The sequence below is a fragment of the Lotus japonicus genome, chromosome 4 (genome assembly GCF_012489685.1).
Source record: "Lotus japonicus ecotype B-129 chromosome 4, LjGifu_v1.2".
NCBI classification, from domain to species: domain Eukaryota; kingdom Viridiplantae; phylum Streptophyta; class Magnoliopsida; order Fabales; family Fabaceae; genus Lotus; species Lotus japonicus.
Window position 1 is genome coordinate 83,674,913 of NC_080044.1, and position 18,320 is coordinate 83,693,232.

General features: G+C 38.1%; 1 protein-coding gene across 4 annotated transcripts; it reads right to left on the reverse strand.

The window, feature by feature from the left end:
* Positions 1 to 1,271: 1,271 nt before the first annotated feature.
* On the reverse strand, positions 1,272 to 16,451 carry LOC130714443 (rhodanese-like domain-containing protein 8, chloroplastic). Of its 4 annotated transcripts, none has more exons than XM_057564339.1 (9): positions 16,093 to 16,234; positions 9,195 to 9,823; positions 8,614 to 8,667; positions 7,962 to 8,111; positions 7,537 to 7,699; positions 6,316 to 6,407; positions 5,825 to 5,928; positions 1,816 to 2,088; positions 1,272 to 1,680 (listed from the first exon to the last, which is right to left on the reverse strand). In XM_057564339.1, the coding sequence occupies exons 2-9, from the start codon at positions 9,264 to 9,266 to the stop codon at positions 1,527 to 1,529; spliced, it is 1,062 nt and encodes a 353-aa protein (XP_057420322.1). In that variant the 5' UTR covers positions 9,267 to 9,823; positions 16,093 to 16,234; the 3' UTR covers positions 1,272 to 1,526. The 4 variants fall into 4 exon arrangements, with proteins under 4 accessions (XP_057420322.1, XP_057420321.1, XP_057420323.1 ...); XM_057564338.1 differs by having other exon boundaries at positions 9,195 to 9,826; XM_057564340.1 differs by lacking the exon at positions 16,093 to 16,234 and adding an exon at positions 10,159 to 10,249 and having other exon boundaries at positions 9,777 to 9,826.
* Positions 16,452 to 18,320: the final 1,869 nt, after the last annotated feature.

Below are 18,320 nucleotides of genomic sequence, written 5' to 3' on the forward strand. Positions count from 1 at the left end.
AACCAAGTAAAAACTACCACTACCATGTTATTCAAATGTGAAGCTGAGCTTTGGGCTTTGGGCGTGCTAGTTTCGAGCTTATCGTTCGTGATGCGTCGTGCTAGTTTCGAGCTTATTGTTCGTGACGCGTTGGGGAAATTGTTAGCTTGTACAATGTGTCTTCGATATGCAATTAGCTCCTCTCTTAGAGTTTTTGTTTTACTTGGGTGACTTGTGTCTTAAGCGTGTTTTCTTTTCTTGTCCAAAACACCTTATTTTTTAGACTGGTTGTTGCATGTTTATAACCTTTGGAGGAATGACACTCCCATCAATACTTATGTGGGGGGTATTGTTTGTGACTGTCATGCTATGGCTTTAGTCTGTATAGTGTCGGAGCTTATGTTTGTTAGACACATTGGCAATAATGTAGCAGACTATCTTGCTAGGCTTGCGTTTTCACACCCTGATTGTGTTTGGGTGGAATAAGGCCTTGTTGGTCGTGCTCCATTTTAGCATTCTAATGAACTGAACCTTGACATTTTACCTTATGAATGAATTTTATTTTTCGTATAAAAAATGTGATTGGTTGATAGTATGAAAATTTTCTACAGGTGCATAGAGTAACTCTTTTTTTAGGATGTTGCATTTTTAAGGGTTTTATTGTCCTTGTGGAATGTTGTTATATTGTTCCAACTTCCAACTAACATACAATGATACAAACTAATTATAAGCTTCTCGTTTATGCGCACCACTGGATTAGCTTCGACGATCCTCTTTATTTCTCAAGTATTCTTTTAAATTTTGTATTATGATTATATGAAATGTACCATCTTAAAGAGCCAACCTAGTTCACTGGGAATATTTTCAATCTTCTTTTTTATTTTATTATTTAGCTGGGTTATAAGAGTGATTAAAGTAGTTTATGTTTAATTCTCTTAAAGTATTGATTGTAAACCTCGTGTAAATACTAAATATAGAAACCTTAAGATGGCTATTATATTTGACATTTTATACTTTTTGACATTTTTCACTCATGTTCTCACCGGTTCAAAAAATGGTAGATGTTTCTCATGAATATAATAGCCAAGGATTTCCGCGGTTCGAAAGCAATTTTGTGATCTAATTTTAAGTAGGAAAAAATTTACTACATTATAAGTACTCTTTGTAATATTATCCAATAAAAAACTCAGTCACCCACTTTTTTAATATTTTATAAATTTTATGAATGTGAAAACTTCCCTCAACATACATTTTTCAACCTACATATCATGTTGTAATTAGGCATGTTATAGTTGAACAACAGTAAAAACATAATTTTTCTATTACTTTTTTCACGAACAAAAACATCATTCAAATGTGAGAAGAGAAGTACTATAAATTAACATCGTATAAGTGGTGACACTGACATATCCTCCAACCAGTGATCAACTTCATCAAGCAGTGAGAGAGCATGGCAGTGCACTGAGTGCAGTGCAGGGATTCCTCAGCAGAAGGATAGCTTTCCCCATTATTTATGATTGAGTGGTTAATACTTCATAAGGTCAAGGTCAAATTTTCATCTTGCCTTGCAAATCCATATCACGATAGATGTGCCATTTTTTGTATCTCTGATCTCCATTTAAAACAGGTCTAAGCCGAGGAGCAGTAGTGCAAGTTGCACAACAACATCCGCTTAGATCCTTTGCACATTCTCTGCAGCATCTGCAAGACAATGATTAACATGCATGGCATGAATGAATCATATTTCAAATTGAGAGCAAACTGTAAATCACCATGCAAAAATACAGGATAAGTCTATTTAAAATAACAGGCATGAAACAGAGAAAGGCGACTTACAAAAAAAGTAAATTACAGTCAAGATTTGCACAGTTCCTATGTCTCAACTCACTGACTTGCATATTACATATGTAACATTTTGCGAATCTATCATCTCCAGAAACTGGAGTCGCCTCTGCTTCAGCTGTGGCCCAGGCATAGTAAACAGGAGGAGGGAGAGACAGACGGGAGTCAAATACAAATAAATTTCCTACCCATTCTGCAGGGCCTTCACTCTTTAAATAGTGAGAAACACCTCCCTTGAGGGTATACAAATTCTGAAATCCCTGCTGCCTGCCATATCGGATCAAAGTTTCAATGCACTTATTATTAGAATTAGGGAGATCTAACTCAACCCAAAAGCTAGCTTAAGAGTTGAGGGTTGCTCTACCCTTTATAAAAACTTGTTTGATCATATCTCTAACCAATGTGGGACTTCTAATACTTATAATAAAATGATTAATGCTAATGTGTTATCATATTTTTACCATCTAGAAGTTAAATATTTTGTTTTTTTCAATAATTTTGTTTTTACCATCTAGAAGTTAAGTAATTTTAGAAAGTAATGATTGAATTTGAAAGGTAGTGCAATGTTTGCGAAATATGTTGTGAAAAATAAGATGGGCTCAAAGAGTCAGGTGGGCCAGTCTTTGTTGGAGTTAGTTGGTTAGCGCCCCGACATGGGGAGGAAAGATATAGGGGGAGAGAATGCAAGTGAGGGCAGTTGCTGGTAAGTCAGTTATAGGTGGGAGAGACCACGCTCTCAATTTCCTAGGGTACAACATGATGCAAAAAACTGAGATTTTCTAGGGCAATTGCTGGTTAATCAGTTATATGTCACCTAAAGGAAGGAGCTTCCATACCCAACATAAGCGTAACCTCACTATCAGAAATCTGATATTGAAAAAATGGTAGCTGAAATTTTAGAAGCTGAGATAATTAGGCCTTTTAATAGTCCATATTCAAGCCCTATCATATTGGTTAGAAAAAAAAGATATGAGTTGGATGTTATGTGTGGATTATGGGGCTTTGAATAAAATCACTATACCTGATAAATTTATTATTCACAGTTATAGATGAATTGTTGAATGAGATAGGGGGTAAGGATATTTTGAAAATTGGATTTAAGGTCAGAGTATCACCAATAAGATAGAGAAGACTGCATTTAGGACTCATGGGAGCCACTATGAGTTCTTGGTTTTACCTTTTGGGCTTGCTAATGCCCCTTCTTCTTTTCGATCCTTAAAGAATTAAGTGTTGAAACCCTTAATAAGAAAGTATGTTTAGTATTTTTTGATGGTATTTTCGAGTATAGCTTGTCTATGGATGAGCATGAACAACATTTGGGGACTGTTTTGAATCTCTTATAGAAACATGACTTGAAGGTCAATGGAAAAAAATGTACATTTGGCCAGGAAAATTTGGAGTATTTGGGCCAAATTATTTCTGCACGTGGTGTTTCTGTTGACCCTAAGAAGCTGGAGGCTATGTGGCTACTATCTATTCCCATAGATGTCAAGAGTTTAAGGGGATTTTTGGGGCTTAGTGGCTATTATAGGAGGTTTGTGCAAGGATATGGCAGGATTCTGTGACCTTTAACTCAGCTGTTGAACAAAGACAATTTTCAGTAGGGAGCAGATTCCAAAAAGGGGCATTTGATCCGTTGAAGCATGCCAGGACTTCTCTTCGTATATTAGTTGTTCCTGAATTTTTAAAGACCTTAGTTTTGGAAACTAATGAATCTGGGCATTGGTTGGTGGTTGTCTTGTTACAGGAAGGCAGACCCTTAGCTTTTTGGTGTACTACATTGTCCGACAGAAATCAGAGACAATATGTCTATGATAGAGACTGATGGCTGTTATGAAGGCAGTGTGGAGGCATTATTTCTTGGGAAATCCCTTTATTATTACAACTGATCAGAGAAGTCTTAAATTCGTGGCAGATCATAGGTTGTTGGGAGAAGAGCAGTTTAAATGGATCTCTAAGCTTGCAGGTTATGATTTTAAGATTCAGTATAAACCAGGGAAAGATAATTCAGTAACTAATGCATTGTTCAGGAGGAGTTCTTTTTGTGCTATTTCAGTCATAAAGATGCATGATTTTGAGGAATGGAATATGAGGAGCTGATGAGGGATGAAAAACTAAATGCATTCCGAAAATTATTCAGGATTTGATTGTAAATCCTGATTCCCATTCATGATATGTTTTGAAGGAATAAAAGCTATTTTTTCAGGGCAGATTGGTGTTCTCTAAATCTTCCTCTAGAATTCCTATCATTCTTAAGGAACTCCATTCTTCTCTCATGGGAGGACATTCAGGGGTGTTGAGAAGTTATAAAAGGATGGCTAATGTGGTTTATTGGGATCGAATGAAGGCTGATATTAAAAAAAATTGTTGTTGCTTGTGATGTTTGTCAAAGAAACAAGTGTGATAATTTGTCCCCTGCTGGATTACTGGAACCTCTCCCTGTTCCCACACAGGTTTGGGCAGATATTCCTATGGATTTTGTTGGAGGCTTGTCTAAATATATGGGAAAGGATACTGTTTTCGTAGTAGTAGACGAGCTTAGACAATATGCCCATTTTATTGCCTTAAGCCATCCTTTCATTGCCACTGGTGTAGCTGCTGTTTTTCTTCAAGAGATTGTCAGATTTCATGGTTTTCCCTCTTCCAACAGTGATTCAATATTTTTGAGCAATTTTTGGAAGACACTTTTTAAGGCAGAATTAAAGTTCAGTTCTGCATACCATCCTCAAACAGATAGGCAGACTGAGGTTGTTAATAGATGTTTAGAAGTTTATTTGAGGTGCCTCAATGGTTCCAAGCTTAAGAAGTGGGTTTCTTGTCTTTGTAGGGCAGAATTTTGGTTTAACACCAATTATTCAGGGATCTACCATTCCTTCAAGGATTGAGGAGGTCAATCAACTCATCAGCAGCAGAGATGAGTTATTAGCTGATTTGAGGCACAATTTGCTTCAATCTCAGGATTTGATGAGATCTTATGCAAATAAATATAGAAGGTATGTTGAGTATGCTGTAGGAGATTGGGTCTTTTTGAAGATGCAACCTTATAGAAGAAAGTCATTGGTTAAGAGGTTGAATGAGAAACTTGGTCCTCGGTTTTATGGACCATTTCAGGTGCTGGAAAAGGTTGGGGGAGTAGCTTATAAACTGGACCTTCCTTCTCACAGTAGAATTCATCCAGTTTGTCATGTTTCTCTTCTTAAGAAGGCGGTTGTGGATTCTTTCCAATCTCAGCCATTGCCAACAATGTTGTCTGAAGAACATGAGTTGCTGGTTTATCCTGAATTTGTCTTAGACATACCTGAGACGGCTCCTGGGGATGTGGAGGTTTTAATTCAGTGGCAGCATCTTTCTTCATGTGAGAATAGTTGGGAATATGCGTCCAGAATTCGTGAAGCTTTTCCAGACTAGTAGGAGTCAGCCTCTTATTACTAAGGTGTACAGCAGGAAATGTAAGAGAGTAACAGGGGATAAAAACCCTGCACTCTCCAGCTGAGTTAGTTGTTAGTTTGTAACAGAATGTAATTCTGTTTGGAGTTGTGGTCATAGCAGTTAGTTCAAAATTGTTAGATCTATAAGAGTGAATATCTGAGTGAAGGAAGGTAGGAAATTAATAGTCAATTGTGGGAGAGGGCAGGACTCCTGAAATCCAGGGTGTATCTGTTCTTACTGAGAGTCATTTCTCTTTTCAATACAATTCTTCTTCATTTCTCTTTAGTTTGGAGGAGAATATTAAACGATGCTTTTTTTACTTACCAGTAACTAACATACAAACCAGAAATTGTAGAGTGAATCATTGTCTTATAATATACAAAAGAATTTTAGAGTGCATCATATTATCAGTGTATTTGAGAATTTAACACATATGTGACCATGTGTTGAAAGTTGAAACCAATAACATCTGCTGAAGTTCAAGCTGGAAGTAGTATGATTTCTTTTCTGAAAATAAAAGAAAAGGCCAAAAAGGATGCAAATATATATATTTAAAGTACAAATAACTATTTACCTTAGCATTGTAGAATACACATCACAACGAATCCCTCCAGTGCAATACATCAATATGATTGCTTTTTCTTTATCCACATTTGATAAAGGATCTGAAGCAGTTATCTAAAGAAGGAAGTATAACAGAGGAGTGCATTAATAGCCAAAACGAAGAGATAAATTTCTAAACTTTGAACCAGTGATTCACAGATCCCAACCTAAGATCTAGGCAAAAGGGGTTCACCCCTTAGCCAAATGAGCAAAATGCATTATATGAAACCTGAATTGGCAGCTAGAATGCTAGTCTTATCATAAGATAATATAACAAATGAAAACAGTATTTTGTGAATAAAAGTGTTAATGCAAGAAAACCAAGATTTTATAGCATTACTTTGACTTGAAAATAAGTATTACAACTTGATGGCATGGTTCAGCTTTATCACGAGATCAAATGAGTCCTCTTTCCTATATTAGTTCACATTTGGTCACTGACACATAAAATTATGGCCCGACCTGTTCCTTAGTCAATCCGAACGAAGTACTCCTAAAGCAGTCCACATTAGGTCTCTGAGCCCCACAAAAATGTCCAATATCCCACTCATAACCTGAATAACAATAATGATACTAAGTTCATCAGAAGAACTTCTAACCATGAAAATGATAAATATTCTAAAAATAGTACAAAAGGAACCACAAATACACAACCAGATGTCGAAAAAATTGAATTGGAGATCTCCACAAAAACAGAAACTATGTCAGGAATGAGCAAGAAAGTTTCTGTTAAGACCATCATGCCAAAGGAGTCATTCATTAGTGATGTTAGTGTCTTAGTGATGGTGGTGGTTGATGGAGAGCAGTGTGATGGTGGCAGTGTTGTAGGGTGGTGATGGCGGCAGTGGCGGTGGTGGTTTGATGTTGGTGTTGGAAGGTGATCGTGATGGTGGTGGTGATGGCGGTGGCGATAGCTATGGCGGCAACATTGGTGGCGGCAGTGGTGGAGGCGGCGTTAGTGGTGGCAATAGAGGTGGTGGTGGCGGTGGCGGAGGGTGGTGGTGGATTAAGTATTTTCATGTAACTTATACCTCACACTCTTATCATGCCTTATCTATCATCTATATGGTGGATAATATAATCCATCATTTTAATGTATAAGAGTGGAATGATGGATAAACCTATACAATACAATGTTAGCACCAAACAATGTAAAATTGTATAATGTATCATATGAACTTATACTATCATGCCTAAAACGACATACCAAACGAGCCATCAAAGTCCTAAAACTCTCATCTATTATTTCACTGGTGTTATTTATGTATACTGTCATATCCTACCTCTACTAACTACCACAAACTAACTATGTGGGATTACATAGCACCTTACTCTAATTTCCAATGGTTGTCTACAATTTTCTAGCAACTTCCCAATCACTTGCCTTGTCCAGCCATTTCCCAGCAAAGTTCTTTCCAAAAAAGGTGAGTGCTTAGACTAGAGTTATCCGAATTAATTTGGGATGAACTTGATTTTGGAAACTTGACTTTGCTCAAAACTTTATAAAGAAATGATTTATGGTTGTAACCTTTATCTCAAAATGAGTTCGAAATAAAATTTAGTATGAAACTCCCATGCTAACACAAGCTATTTAGCCTAACATGTATTTATGAGCAGAAGTAATGTTTATTGAATACAACCAAACATAAAGGTTGATGCACTTATGAACTGTAGAACCTTTACCATTTCTCACATCCAATAGAACGTAATTTCTGTTAGGATAATCTTTTGAAGTAAGATCATTTTTATTGATGGCTGCCAATCTACCCCTCCATTCGGAAGGTGCTAAAGGTATTGCCCTCATTGAAGGATCAAGCAATGGAAGATGTGATATGCCACCATCAAACTGAGGACAAATGAAAGTAAAAAATTGATAGTGTTATTTTAAAGCCACAACCATTGTCATAAACAAAATAAAGACATTAAGACAAAGAAAACGTAGAAACTTGTAGGAAAGCTCCAGTACAAAGAATAAACTCAACTAAGAAAGGTAAAGATAATAGAAATTTCCAATGGATCGTAGCTTGAAAAAAAAAAACAATACAGCTATGCCCATGCAGACAAGGAAAATCTTAAAGAAGATTTTATGGCATAATAACGTGGCTTGCCTGTACTAATGAAGGCTTATACCGTAACTTCAATGTTGGAAAGCTATGACCCTTTTCTGATGGAGACATCTGAACCATGATGTCAGAAAACCTGTTGTCCTCTTTTAACCAGTTGACATATGCCAGAGCATCTTTTGATGGCCCGCTATACTGTAGTAATATATCACAACAGAAGGAGATATTTGGACTGTGAAACAGTGTGCAGAAGACTAGTAGCTACTAGCATAAATATTGTAAAATGTTGAGTAAGTATTTAGGGCAAATTGCACTTGACCTCCCCTTTATTTTATGAACTCCTTCATACATCATTTAGAATAATAGGGAGATGTTAAGTGTTATAATGAGTAATCCTAGGGCAGCTCAGTGCAAACATAATAAACCTACAAATATTTATTAAACAAAATGATTAGAAGTTTAGAACCCTCCCATGTTTTTCCATGCAATAAGTAGGTCATGTCAGTGAAAATGTTCCCTTTTGAAAATGTTCATTCTATTTCCAAACTGATTGATGGTGAAATAAAAGCTAAGATTTGGTCATCACATGGCATTTTTCCAATCAGGTTAAATAAGAAAATATATCTGTATATCTTTTAATGTGGAAATACACTTGTGGTGGAATGAATTACTGACCAGTACATGGGGTAAAACTAACCTGCGCATTAATCCCTTGTTCACTCAAATAGACTCTTCCTTTGATGTCCAGATCCTGTCGTCAACAGACTAAAAATTATACCCGGGGAGAAGAGGAATACACAATGAATTTTGTGGCAAAACAAACAATGAGCTTGAAATTCCATGTTTTCTACTCCTTGTCATTATCAACTGGCAACATCAAATTAACCGCTGTTGAAGAAAGCATTCATGAAGAAATTGATTTAGCACCAGCAATACTCTTCCTACTGACTTCAAGATACCAGAATTCACGACGAGAACCTTATTTCGAATCTGCTACCTAATGATACTAGCAGAGGAAGGGCTATACGTAAATAGTGCACTTGTTGACTGGACAATTAAAAGAAAAGAAGTAATGAAATCTCCTAGAACAATGTAGAATATAAAAGGCAATAATTATTGAAGTATAAGCACATTGTATATAGGCATGTAGAAAAAAGCTGAATTATGTGTGTTAGTTTCAGCTGTTTGTTAGAAGAAAGAAGTTAGTTAATACTTTTTTTAAGTAGTTCAGTCAGTAGTTATAGCTGAACATGAGCATCATTGTATATAACCGTGTACATTTATTTGGTTCAATGAGAATTTGAGTTTTTCTCCTTCATTTCTGTTATTCGATCTCCAATGTGGTATCATAAGTTTTCTTCTCTTCCACGTTCTGAACTTGGCTATTATCTGAGTTCTTCCCTTCCTTCAGCCCGTGTTTCTTCATCATTGCATTAATGGAGTCTTGAAAATCCTTTTTACCGGCACCATTCAGACAATCCAGGTCTTGTGTTGGTCTCTCAATTGCTCACCGGAGATAACAACAATTCCCGGAACCGTGCCATGTCGACAGCGTTCAATGTGAAGAACAAAATCGGGTTCGTTAATGATACTATTATTAAACCTGCTGCTGATGATCCACATTTGCAGGCTTGGGAGTTGGGATGAAATCCAAGATTATCTTCCTCAGCATAATTGCCAATGTGGCGGAAGTCGAGTGCTGTTGGGTTACTTTCATCAGGAACAGGTTATGCAATTCTTGATGGGTTTAAATGATTCATTCAACCAAGTTAAGAGCCAAATTCTCCTCATGACTCCTTTTCCTCCTATCAATCAGGTCTTTTCCATGGTGCTCCAAAAGGAAAAGCAGAGGGAAATTACCTTTGTTTCTTCAGAAACGCAGTCACATGTTGCTTTTGCTGCCCAATCTTCTACAAAAGAAAAATTCATCAATGAAGACAAGGATAAGTGATGAGTATAGGCCTCCAATCAAGAAGGTGTATGAGAGAAAGAACAAGGGGAAAGCCACAGCTTAATGTGTTTGTTATAGTTAGTTAGTATCCAGCTGGCAAGTTAGTTGTTTCTGTTAGTGGCCAGCTGGCAATTTCTGTTAGAGATGCATTCTGTTAGCATCTGGGAGATAGTATAAATAAAGGGAAGGGGGTAGTTAACGAGAAGTTATTGAGTTAGTAGGTAATTGTGGAGAGACTGGTCTCTCGAACAACCAGAGGAAGAACTAGGGTTCATTCCACCATTTCTGTACCTTGAGCTCTGGTTCTCATTGAGAATCTGAGTCTCTATTTTCATTCAAATTCAATCTAGTTTCAGTTCAGAGTTCTACAGTGTTCATCAATTGGTATCAGAGCTCCATCCAGGAGCTGTGGTATCGATCTATGGTAGCTAGCAGAATGGAATCTCGAGTTGATGCGATCGAGAGGTTTATCGAGGCTATGAATCGCGACAGGGAAGAAGAGCGCAGGAACCGCGACGAAGAACGACGAAATCGAGAGGAAGATCGCAGAGAGCGTGCGGCGGAGAGAGAGCGTGTAGAGGAGCGACTTCGCACCTTGGAAGCGATTGTAGAATCGCTGTCCAGGAAGTTCGACGGCGAACGCGATGACGGAGGCAGCGGCGGGCGAGATCGCCGGCAAACAGGGGAAGAGCGAACGGTGAATGGTGGCAGCGTGGGAGGCCAGAGAGTAGAACACGAAGAGGAGAGAACACCGCGCACCGAGAATCCGCAAGCGGAGCGGTGGCGGAAGCTTGATATTCCGGTGTTCCAAGGAGAAGAAGATGCGTACAGTTGGATTCAGAAGTTGGAGAGATACTTCCGATTGAAGGGAGCGAAAGAGGAAGAGAAGACGCAAGCTATCATGGTGGCTCTTGATGGAAGGGCGTTGAGTTGGTACCAATGGTGGGAGACTTGTAATCAGGTAACTACGTGGGACAAGTTCAAGGAAGCGTTGCTGGAACGTTTCCAACTCTCATCTGCTTCAAGTCCTTTTGCTGCGTTGCTAGCTCTTAAGCAAGAAGGAAGTGTAGAGGAATTTGTGGCTCAATTTGAGAGATTTGCAGGCATGTTGCGAGGGGTTGAAGAAGAACACTACATGGACATTTTTGTCAATGGACTCAAGGAAGAGATTGCAGCAGAAATCAAGCTCTATGAGCCTAGAACTCTAGCAATCATGGTCAAGAAAGCATTGATGGTGGAACAGAAGAACCTGGCTGTGAGTAAAGCAGGGGTTGGCAGCATTAGCAGGTACAATTCTTCTTACAAACCACCTTTTAAAGCTTCAACTTATCAGAAAACTGTGACAATTGATAGTGGACAGAAGAGTGGAGTAGGTAGTGTTGTTCAAAACACAGTACAATCCTCTAGTGGAAGTGTTAGTGATAGAGTAGGGAGCAAGCCAGCAAGGGGAGGGGTTTTCAAAAGGCTTACTGGGGAAGAAATGAAGGAGAAACTAAGGAAAGGGGAATGTTTTAGGTGTGATGAGAAATTTGGCCCAAACCATGTGTGTAAGAATAAGCAACTCAGAGTCATGTTGCTGGAGGAGGAAGGTGAGGAAGAAGAAGAGGAGACTATAGAGGCTCAGCCAGAAGATTCAGGAGAAATTATGGAGTATAAGCAACTATCACTCAACAGCATACAAGGACTCTCTACCAGGAAATCACTTAAGGTGTGGGGAAAATTGCAGGAAACTACTATTGTTGTGCTCATAGATTGTGGAGCAACACACAACTTTATTTCAGCTACTTTGGCAAGAGCTTTGGAACTAAAGATTACTGAAACTTCCTCTTATACAGTGGAAGTTGGAGATGGACATAAGGTGCAAGGTAGAGGGGTTTGCAAGAATGTTAGTGTGCAGATCCAAGGGTTCATGGTAACACAAGACTTCTACTTGTTTGGGTTGAGAGGTGTAGATGTCGTGCTGGGTTTGGAATGGCTTGCAAGCCTAGGGGATATAAAGGCCAATTTTGAAGAGCTCACCTTGAAGTTCAAGCTGGGGAACAGCAAAGTGGTACTCAAGGGTGAACCTGAGCTGTTGAGGAAAGGTGCCTCACTGAATGCAATGGTCAAAGCCATTCAGCAACAGGGTGAGGGGTATGTTCTGCAATGCCAGATGTTAGAAAAGGAAGTGGCCCAACCAGAAGACACTCCAGAGTTATTAAAAGCAGTCTTGGCAGATTTTCCAGCATTATTTGCTTCACCAACTGAACTGCCACCTCAAAGAAGACATGACCATGCAATACATTTGAAGGAAGGGGCATCTATACCTAACATTAGACCCTACAGGTATCCCCATTTTCAGAAAAATGAGATAGAAAAATTAGTTGCTGAAATGCTTAATGCAGGCATCATTAGACCAAGTATTAGCCCTTATTCAAGTCCAGTCATATTGGTGAGGAAAAAGGATGGTAGCTGGAGGTTTTGTGTAGACTATAGGGCCTTGAACAAGGTCACGATCCCCAATAAATTTCCTATCCCAGTTATTGATGAACTATTAGATGAGATTGGTCCAGCAAAGGTGTTCTCCAAGATAGATCTTAAATCCGGTTACCATCAAATTTTGATGAAGGCTGAAGATGTAGAAAAGACAGCATTTAGGACACACGAGGGGCACTATGAGTTTTTGGTGATGCCATTTGGCCTCACCAATGCTCCCTCCACATTTCAGTCCTTAATGAATGAGGTGTTGAGGCCAGTTTTGAGGAAGCATGCACTAGTCTTTTTTGATGATATTTTGATCTTTAGCTTGACCATGGAAGACCATGTAGTACACTTGACACAAGTACTGCAGCTAATGGAACAACATGACTTAAAAATCAATGGCAAGAAGAGTGTGTTTGGAAGAGGGCAAATAGAGTATTTAGGCCATGTTTTGACTGCTGGAGCAGTGGCGGCAGATCCAAAGAAGCTGGAAGCTATGTGGATGTGGCCAATTCCAAAGGATTTGAAAAGCTTGAGAGGGTTCCTTGGGCTGACTGGATACTATAGAAGGTTTGTTAGAGACTATGGAAAAATAGCTAGGCCGTTAACACAGCTCTTGAAGAAAGATAGTTTTCAGTGGGGACCAGGCCCTCAGCAAGCTTTTGAAGCCCTCAAGCAAGCTCTCACTGAATTACCCACCCTAGCTGTTCCTGATTTTTCAAAGGTTTTTGTATTAGAAACAGATGCTTCTGGTACAGGGTTGGGAGCAGTGTTGTCTCAGGAAGGAAAGCCCTTGGCATTTTGGAGTGCTACACTCTCAGATAGGAGCCAAGCTAAGTCAGTATATGAGAGAGAATTAATGGCAGTGGTTAGAGCCGTCCAAAGATGGAGACATTACCTTATGGGGAGGCACTTCATCATTAGGACAGATCAGAAAAGTTTGAAATTTTTGACTGAGCAGAAGGTCTTGGGAGCAGAACAGTTCAAGTGGATTTCTAAGCTCTCAGGTTATGATTTTGAAATACAATACAAACCTGGAAAGGACAACTCTGCAGCTGATGCCATGTCTAGGAGAAGTTCTTACTGTGCACTCTCAGTCCTCAAGGTTAATGACTATGAGGAATGGCAAACTGAAGTGTTACAGGATCCTAAATTGCAAGCAATAGTGCAGGATCTGATTCTGGATCCAGAAGCTCACAAAGGCTACTCTCTAAGAGACCACAAGCTGTTCTACAAAGGGAAGCTGGTGCTGTCCAAGCAATCCTCTAGGATTCCCATTTTGTGTAAGGAATTCCATGCTACCTTGTTGGGGGGGCATTCTGGTTTTTTCAGAACTTATAGGCGGTTGGCTGCAGTGGTCTATTGGGAGGGCATGAAGAAAGACATTAAGGACTATGTAGCTGGCTGTGACACTTGCCAGAGGAATAAATTTGACAATTTATCCCCAGCAGGTCTCCTTCAGCCATTGCCAATTCCTACACAAGTATGGACCGATGTGTCTATGGATTTTATTGGTGGTCTACCTAAATCCAAGGGCAAGGATACAATCCTAGTGGTGGTGGACAGGTTGACTAAATATGCCCATTTTATTCCATTAAGCCATCCCTTCACAGCTCCTGAGGTAGCAGCTTTGTTTTTGCAAGAAATTGTGAGACTACATGGGTTCCCTGCAACAATAGTCTCAGATAGGGATTCTCTGTTTCTCAGCAGCTTTTGGAAAGAATTATTTCGAGTTTCTGGTACCCAGTTGAGGTTCAGTACTGCCTACCATCCTCAAACTGATGGTCAGACTGAAGTGGTAAATAGATGCTTAGAGGTCTACTTGAGGTGTCTTACTGGTTCCAGACCAAAGAAATGGGTCACTTGTCTACCTTGGGCTGAGTTCTGGTTCAACAGCAATTATAATAGGTCTACTAAGATGTCTCCTTTTCAAGCCCTTTATGGTAGGGAACCACCACTGCTACTACAGGGCACTACAATTCCCTCCAACATTGCTGCCGTGAATGAATTGCAGGAGGGTAGGGATGAGTTGATAGCTGATCTCAGGGCTAACCTTCTGAAGTCCCAAGATATGATGAGAACCTATGCTAATAAGCATCGAAGGGATGTGGAATACCAGATTGGGGACTTGGTTTACCTTAAGTTGCAGCCTTATAGAAGAAGGTCTTTGGCTAGGAAACTGAATGAAAAGCTGAGTCCTAGATATTATGGTCCTTATCCTATTGCAGCTAAAATTGGAGCAGTAGCTTACAAATTGGACTTACCAGCCCATAGTAGGGTGCACCCTGTCTTTCATGTCTCTCTCTTAAAGAAGGCCATAGGGACTGATTTTCAAGCTCAACCTTTACCTGAGGTTTTGAATGAGGACCATGAGCTGGTCGCTGAACCTGAAGCTGTAGTGGCTGTTCGGGAGGATACTATGGGGCACATTGAGGTGTTGATTCAGTGGACTTCTCTACCTGCTTGTGAGAATAGTTGGGAATCTGCTGCTCAGCTCCATGAAGCTTTCCCCACTTTTCCCCTTGAGGACAAGGTGAAGCTTTTAGGGGGGGTATTGATGAGTATAGGCCTCCAATCAAGAAGGTGTATGAGAGAAAGAACAAGGGGAAAGCCACAGCTTAATGTGTTTGTTATAGTTAGTTAGTATCCAGCTGGCAAGTTAGTTGTTTCTGTTAGTGGCCAGCTGGCAATTTCTGTTAGAGATGCATTCTGTTAGCATCTGGGAGATAGTATAAATAAAGGGAAGGGGGTAGTTAACGAGAAGTTATTGAGTTAGTAGGTAATTGTGGAGAGACTGGTCTCTCGAACAACCAGAGGAAGAACTAGGGTTCATTCCACCATTTCTGTACCTTGAGCTCTGGTTCTCATTGAGAATCTGAGTCTCTATTTTCATTCAAATTCAATCTAGTTTCAGTTCAGAGTTCTACAGTGTTCATCAATAAGCCTGTTTGTACACATTGGGGTCGCACAGGGCACACCATCAATCGTTGCTTCAAGTAGCATGGCTACCTCACTGGTTTTAACACCAAATTCAAACCTCATCTGTTCATCAGATTTCTGCTAATGGTGATTCTGACTGTTCTCAGGTTAACCCCCCCCATTTGCACAAGTCAATATCAGCAGCTTCTTCAGCTGTTAACAAGTCAAATGGCACAAGCACCAAAATCCAGTGCTACTGATTCAACTCAGCTTGCTGAGACTCCAGGTTTAGTTTTATCAGCTGCATCTTCTTCCTTTCCTGATTCTTCATCTTGATAACGGATTCAGGTGCTTCATGCCATGGCTGCCATGATCTCCATTTGTTTGCTTCTTCTCATTCTGTTGATTCTACCCATATAACTTTACCAGATAAGACTAAACTAGCAGTGAGCATAGTGGGAACTGTTGTTCTATCTGATTCGTTACAGCTCCATAATGTCTTTTATGTTCCTCAGGTCAATCTGATTTCAGTCGGTCTAATTTGAAAGTGACTTTTCATTCCAATTCTTTTGTGATACAGGACATCAACAAGTTATGTGATAGCCTATCTGCTATACATATTGCCTCAAATCCTATCTTCCATGAAAGGACAAAGCATAGTCTCAGCTGTTAGTTAGAAGAAAAAAGTCATTTAAAATTCTGTTTTTAGTAGCTTAGTTAGCAGTCATAACTGAACATGTCAATCATTGTATGTAACCGTGTGCACTCATTCATTCCCCTTCATTTCTATTATTCAATCTTCAATAATAAGAAAAATAAAAAGTTGAAAAGGAAAACGAAACGAACCTCCAAGTGCAAGAACGAAAGGTGTTTGACTACTTCTGCACGTGGATCCTTAATAAACACGAAATGATAGAAATTGATGACCACAAAATCGAAATAATCCCCCCTTGAGCTTGAAGGTAATTGTGCTTGAACAGCCAACAGCTTCCGTTGGCGAAGAGAGAAAGAACAAAAGGACTTGTTGAATTTGATGAAAGGCCTTTGGAATTGCAATACAACACTGCTTCTGTTGTTGCTGAAGCAAGCAACAGTGAATACAGGAGCAAGCGGTGGATGTGAACCTGATACGGAGATAACCTCACTGCACCACCTCATCCTTTGTTGGACTTGGAGCTGCGAAACAGGTATCCGAGTGTTATTATTTTGACAAACCACATCTATACTATATACTATATATATAAAGAGAGAGTTTGTGCAACTTTGGGGGCAAATCTGTCATTCAACAATTAATTCTACAAACTGTGAAAGATGAACATGGATATTTCGGTAAAAATGCATTTTATTTTGCATAAATTGAATCTCAGCCGTTCATTCCATATAACCTTAAAGATAACAATTGATCCAACTTCAAAGTGTCAAATAATGTCAAAAGAACCTTTCAAATTCTACAATCATATTCACATAAAAAAGTAATATCAAATTTAACGTTTTAAATTTAAACATGAATTAATGTGTGGTTTTTAATAACATTGATTTTTTATATTCCATTAGGTTAATCAACAATTCTTTAACAATCATGCATACTTTTTTTAAAAAATATTTTTATTTATTATCTGAATTTTTGAGCTATATACAAATATGTTATTTTGTTACCACATAATTTTTAATTTATTCTAAATTTTTAGAATTTATGTAGTTTTATTTCTCTTTCAGTTTCGCCATTTGTCAAATCAACTATTTATATTTTTTATACATTTCCTAAAAAATATATATTTTTAATTCATCTCTTATGAAATTGATTTAAAAATTTGAGAACACTTTAATGATTTTAATACTTTAAATAATTCTTGATCTTTCAATATTCTAATTGTTTCAACTTTTTTAAATTAATGATTCATGACTTTTTATTATCCAAAACTTCTCCTCCAATTTTAATTGATTCTAAAATGAATACTATTCAATGAATGGAATGTGGAACAAAATTGTTGGAGCTTTTCATATCCTTCATAGTTGAGTCTTTAGGTATAAATACTCTTCATTTGTTTGATTTGTCTACATCTTTCCATTAACGCCATCTACATTTTTGGGCTCCAGAGTTACCATTGACTGCAAATCATAACTCTATGCAGGGTTTCTTTGCTGCTATGAAATTGGTGAGCTACTAGCTTATGTTTTAGGTTTCAAGTTTTGTAAATCCTGCACAAAAAATCAATGTAGTTTTTAGATTGTGTACGTGTTTTGTTTTGTTCTTTATTTTTTCCTTATATTTTTATATAAGGATGTAAGATCACGATTTCCTGAACAATGACTTCATGTTTATCGATTTCATTTTTGCGTGATTTATTTTTTTATTTTTGTGTCAGTATGTTTCCAATATGCATTCTTCATGGTTCAAAAACCAATCCAAGATTTGAAGTCAATATCTTCTTATCTGAGGTCAATTGTTGTTGTCGATCTACTCTCTAAGGTATAATGTAACCGATGTTAAGTTTCTCATGCCAGGCTTGGTGTTAGCCATTAAAAAGTTGTACATCTCAAGGTAGCCAACTACCTAAACTTTATGAAATCTTATCTTATATATAGTTTCTTTATATCATTACTCTTCTTAGTTTAATTCAATCTTTCCATTGCCTATTTGTCATCCTTGAAAAAATTGGTGTATGGCATTCACCAATTTAACATCTAAATTGTCATTGAATAATTTTTTAAAAATTGTTTTGTAGGCTGACAACCCTTTTATTTGGCTTTCTTTGTTAATTGTGAAGGTATGTTTCGTTGAGTGTGATAGATATAATTTATGTCATATTTTGACTCTTTGTCAAATAGAGAAAGATTGTTTCTCAATTTTTATCTTCTTAATGAATAAAAGTTTATGCTTTTGAAAAAAGTTCACTTAGATCTAACATGAAGGCATTTTTTTTTGAACAATTATATGACAAAAGAACTTCTAACCTTCAAGTTAGATTTTCATAATAAGTGATTTATTATTTTCAATTTTTTTATTAATGATATTTTCTAGACCAAAAATTGAAGGATATTGGTCCTATTTTCTTTTCAGGGTCAAATTCTTA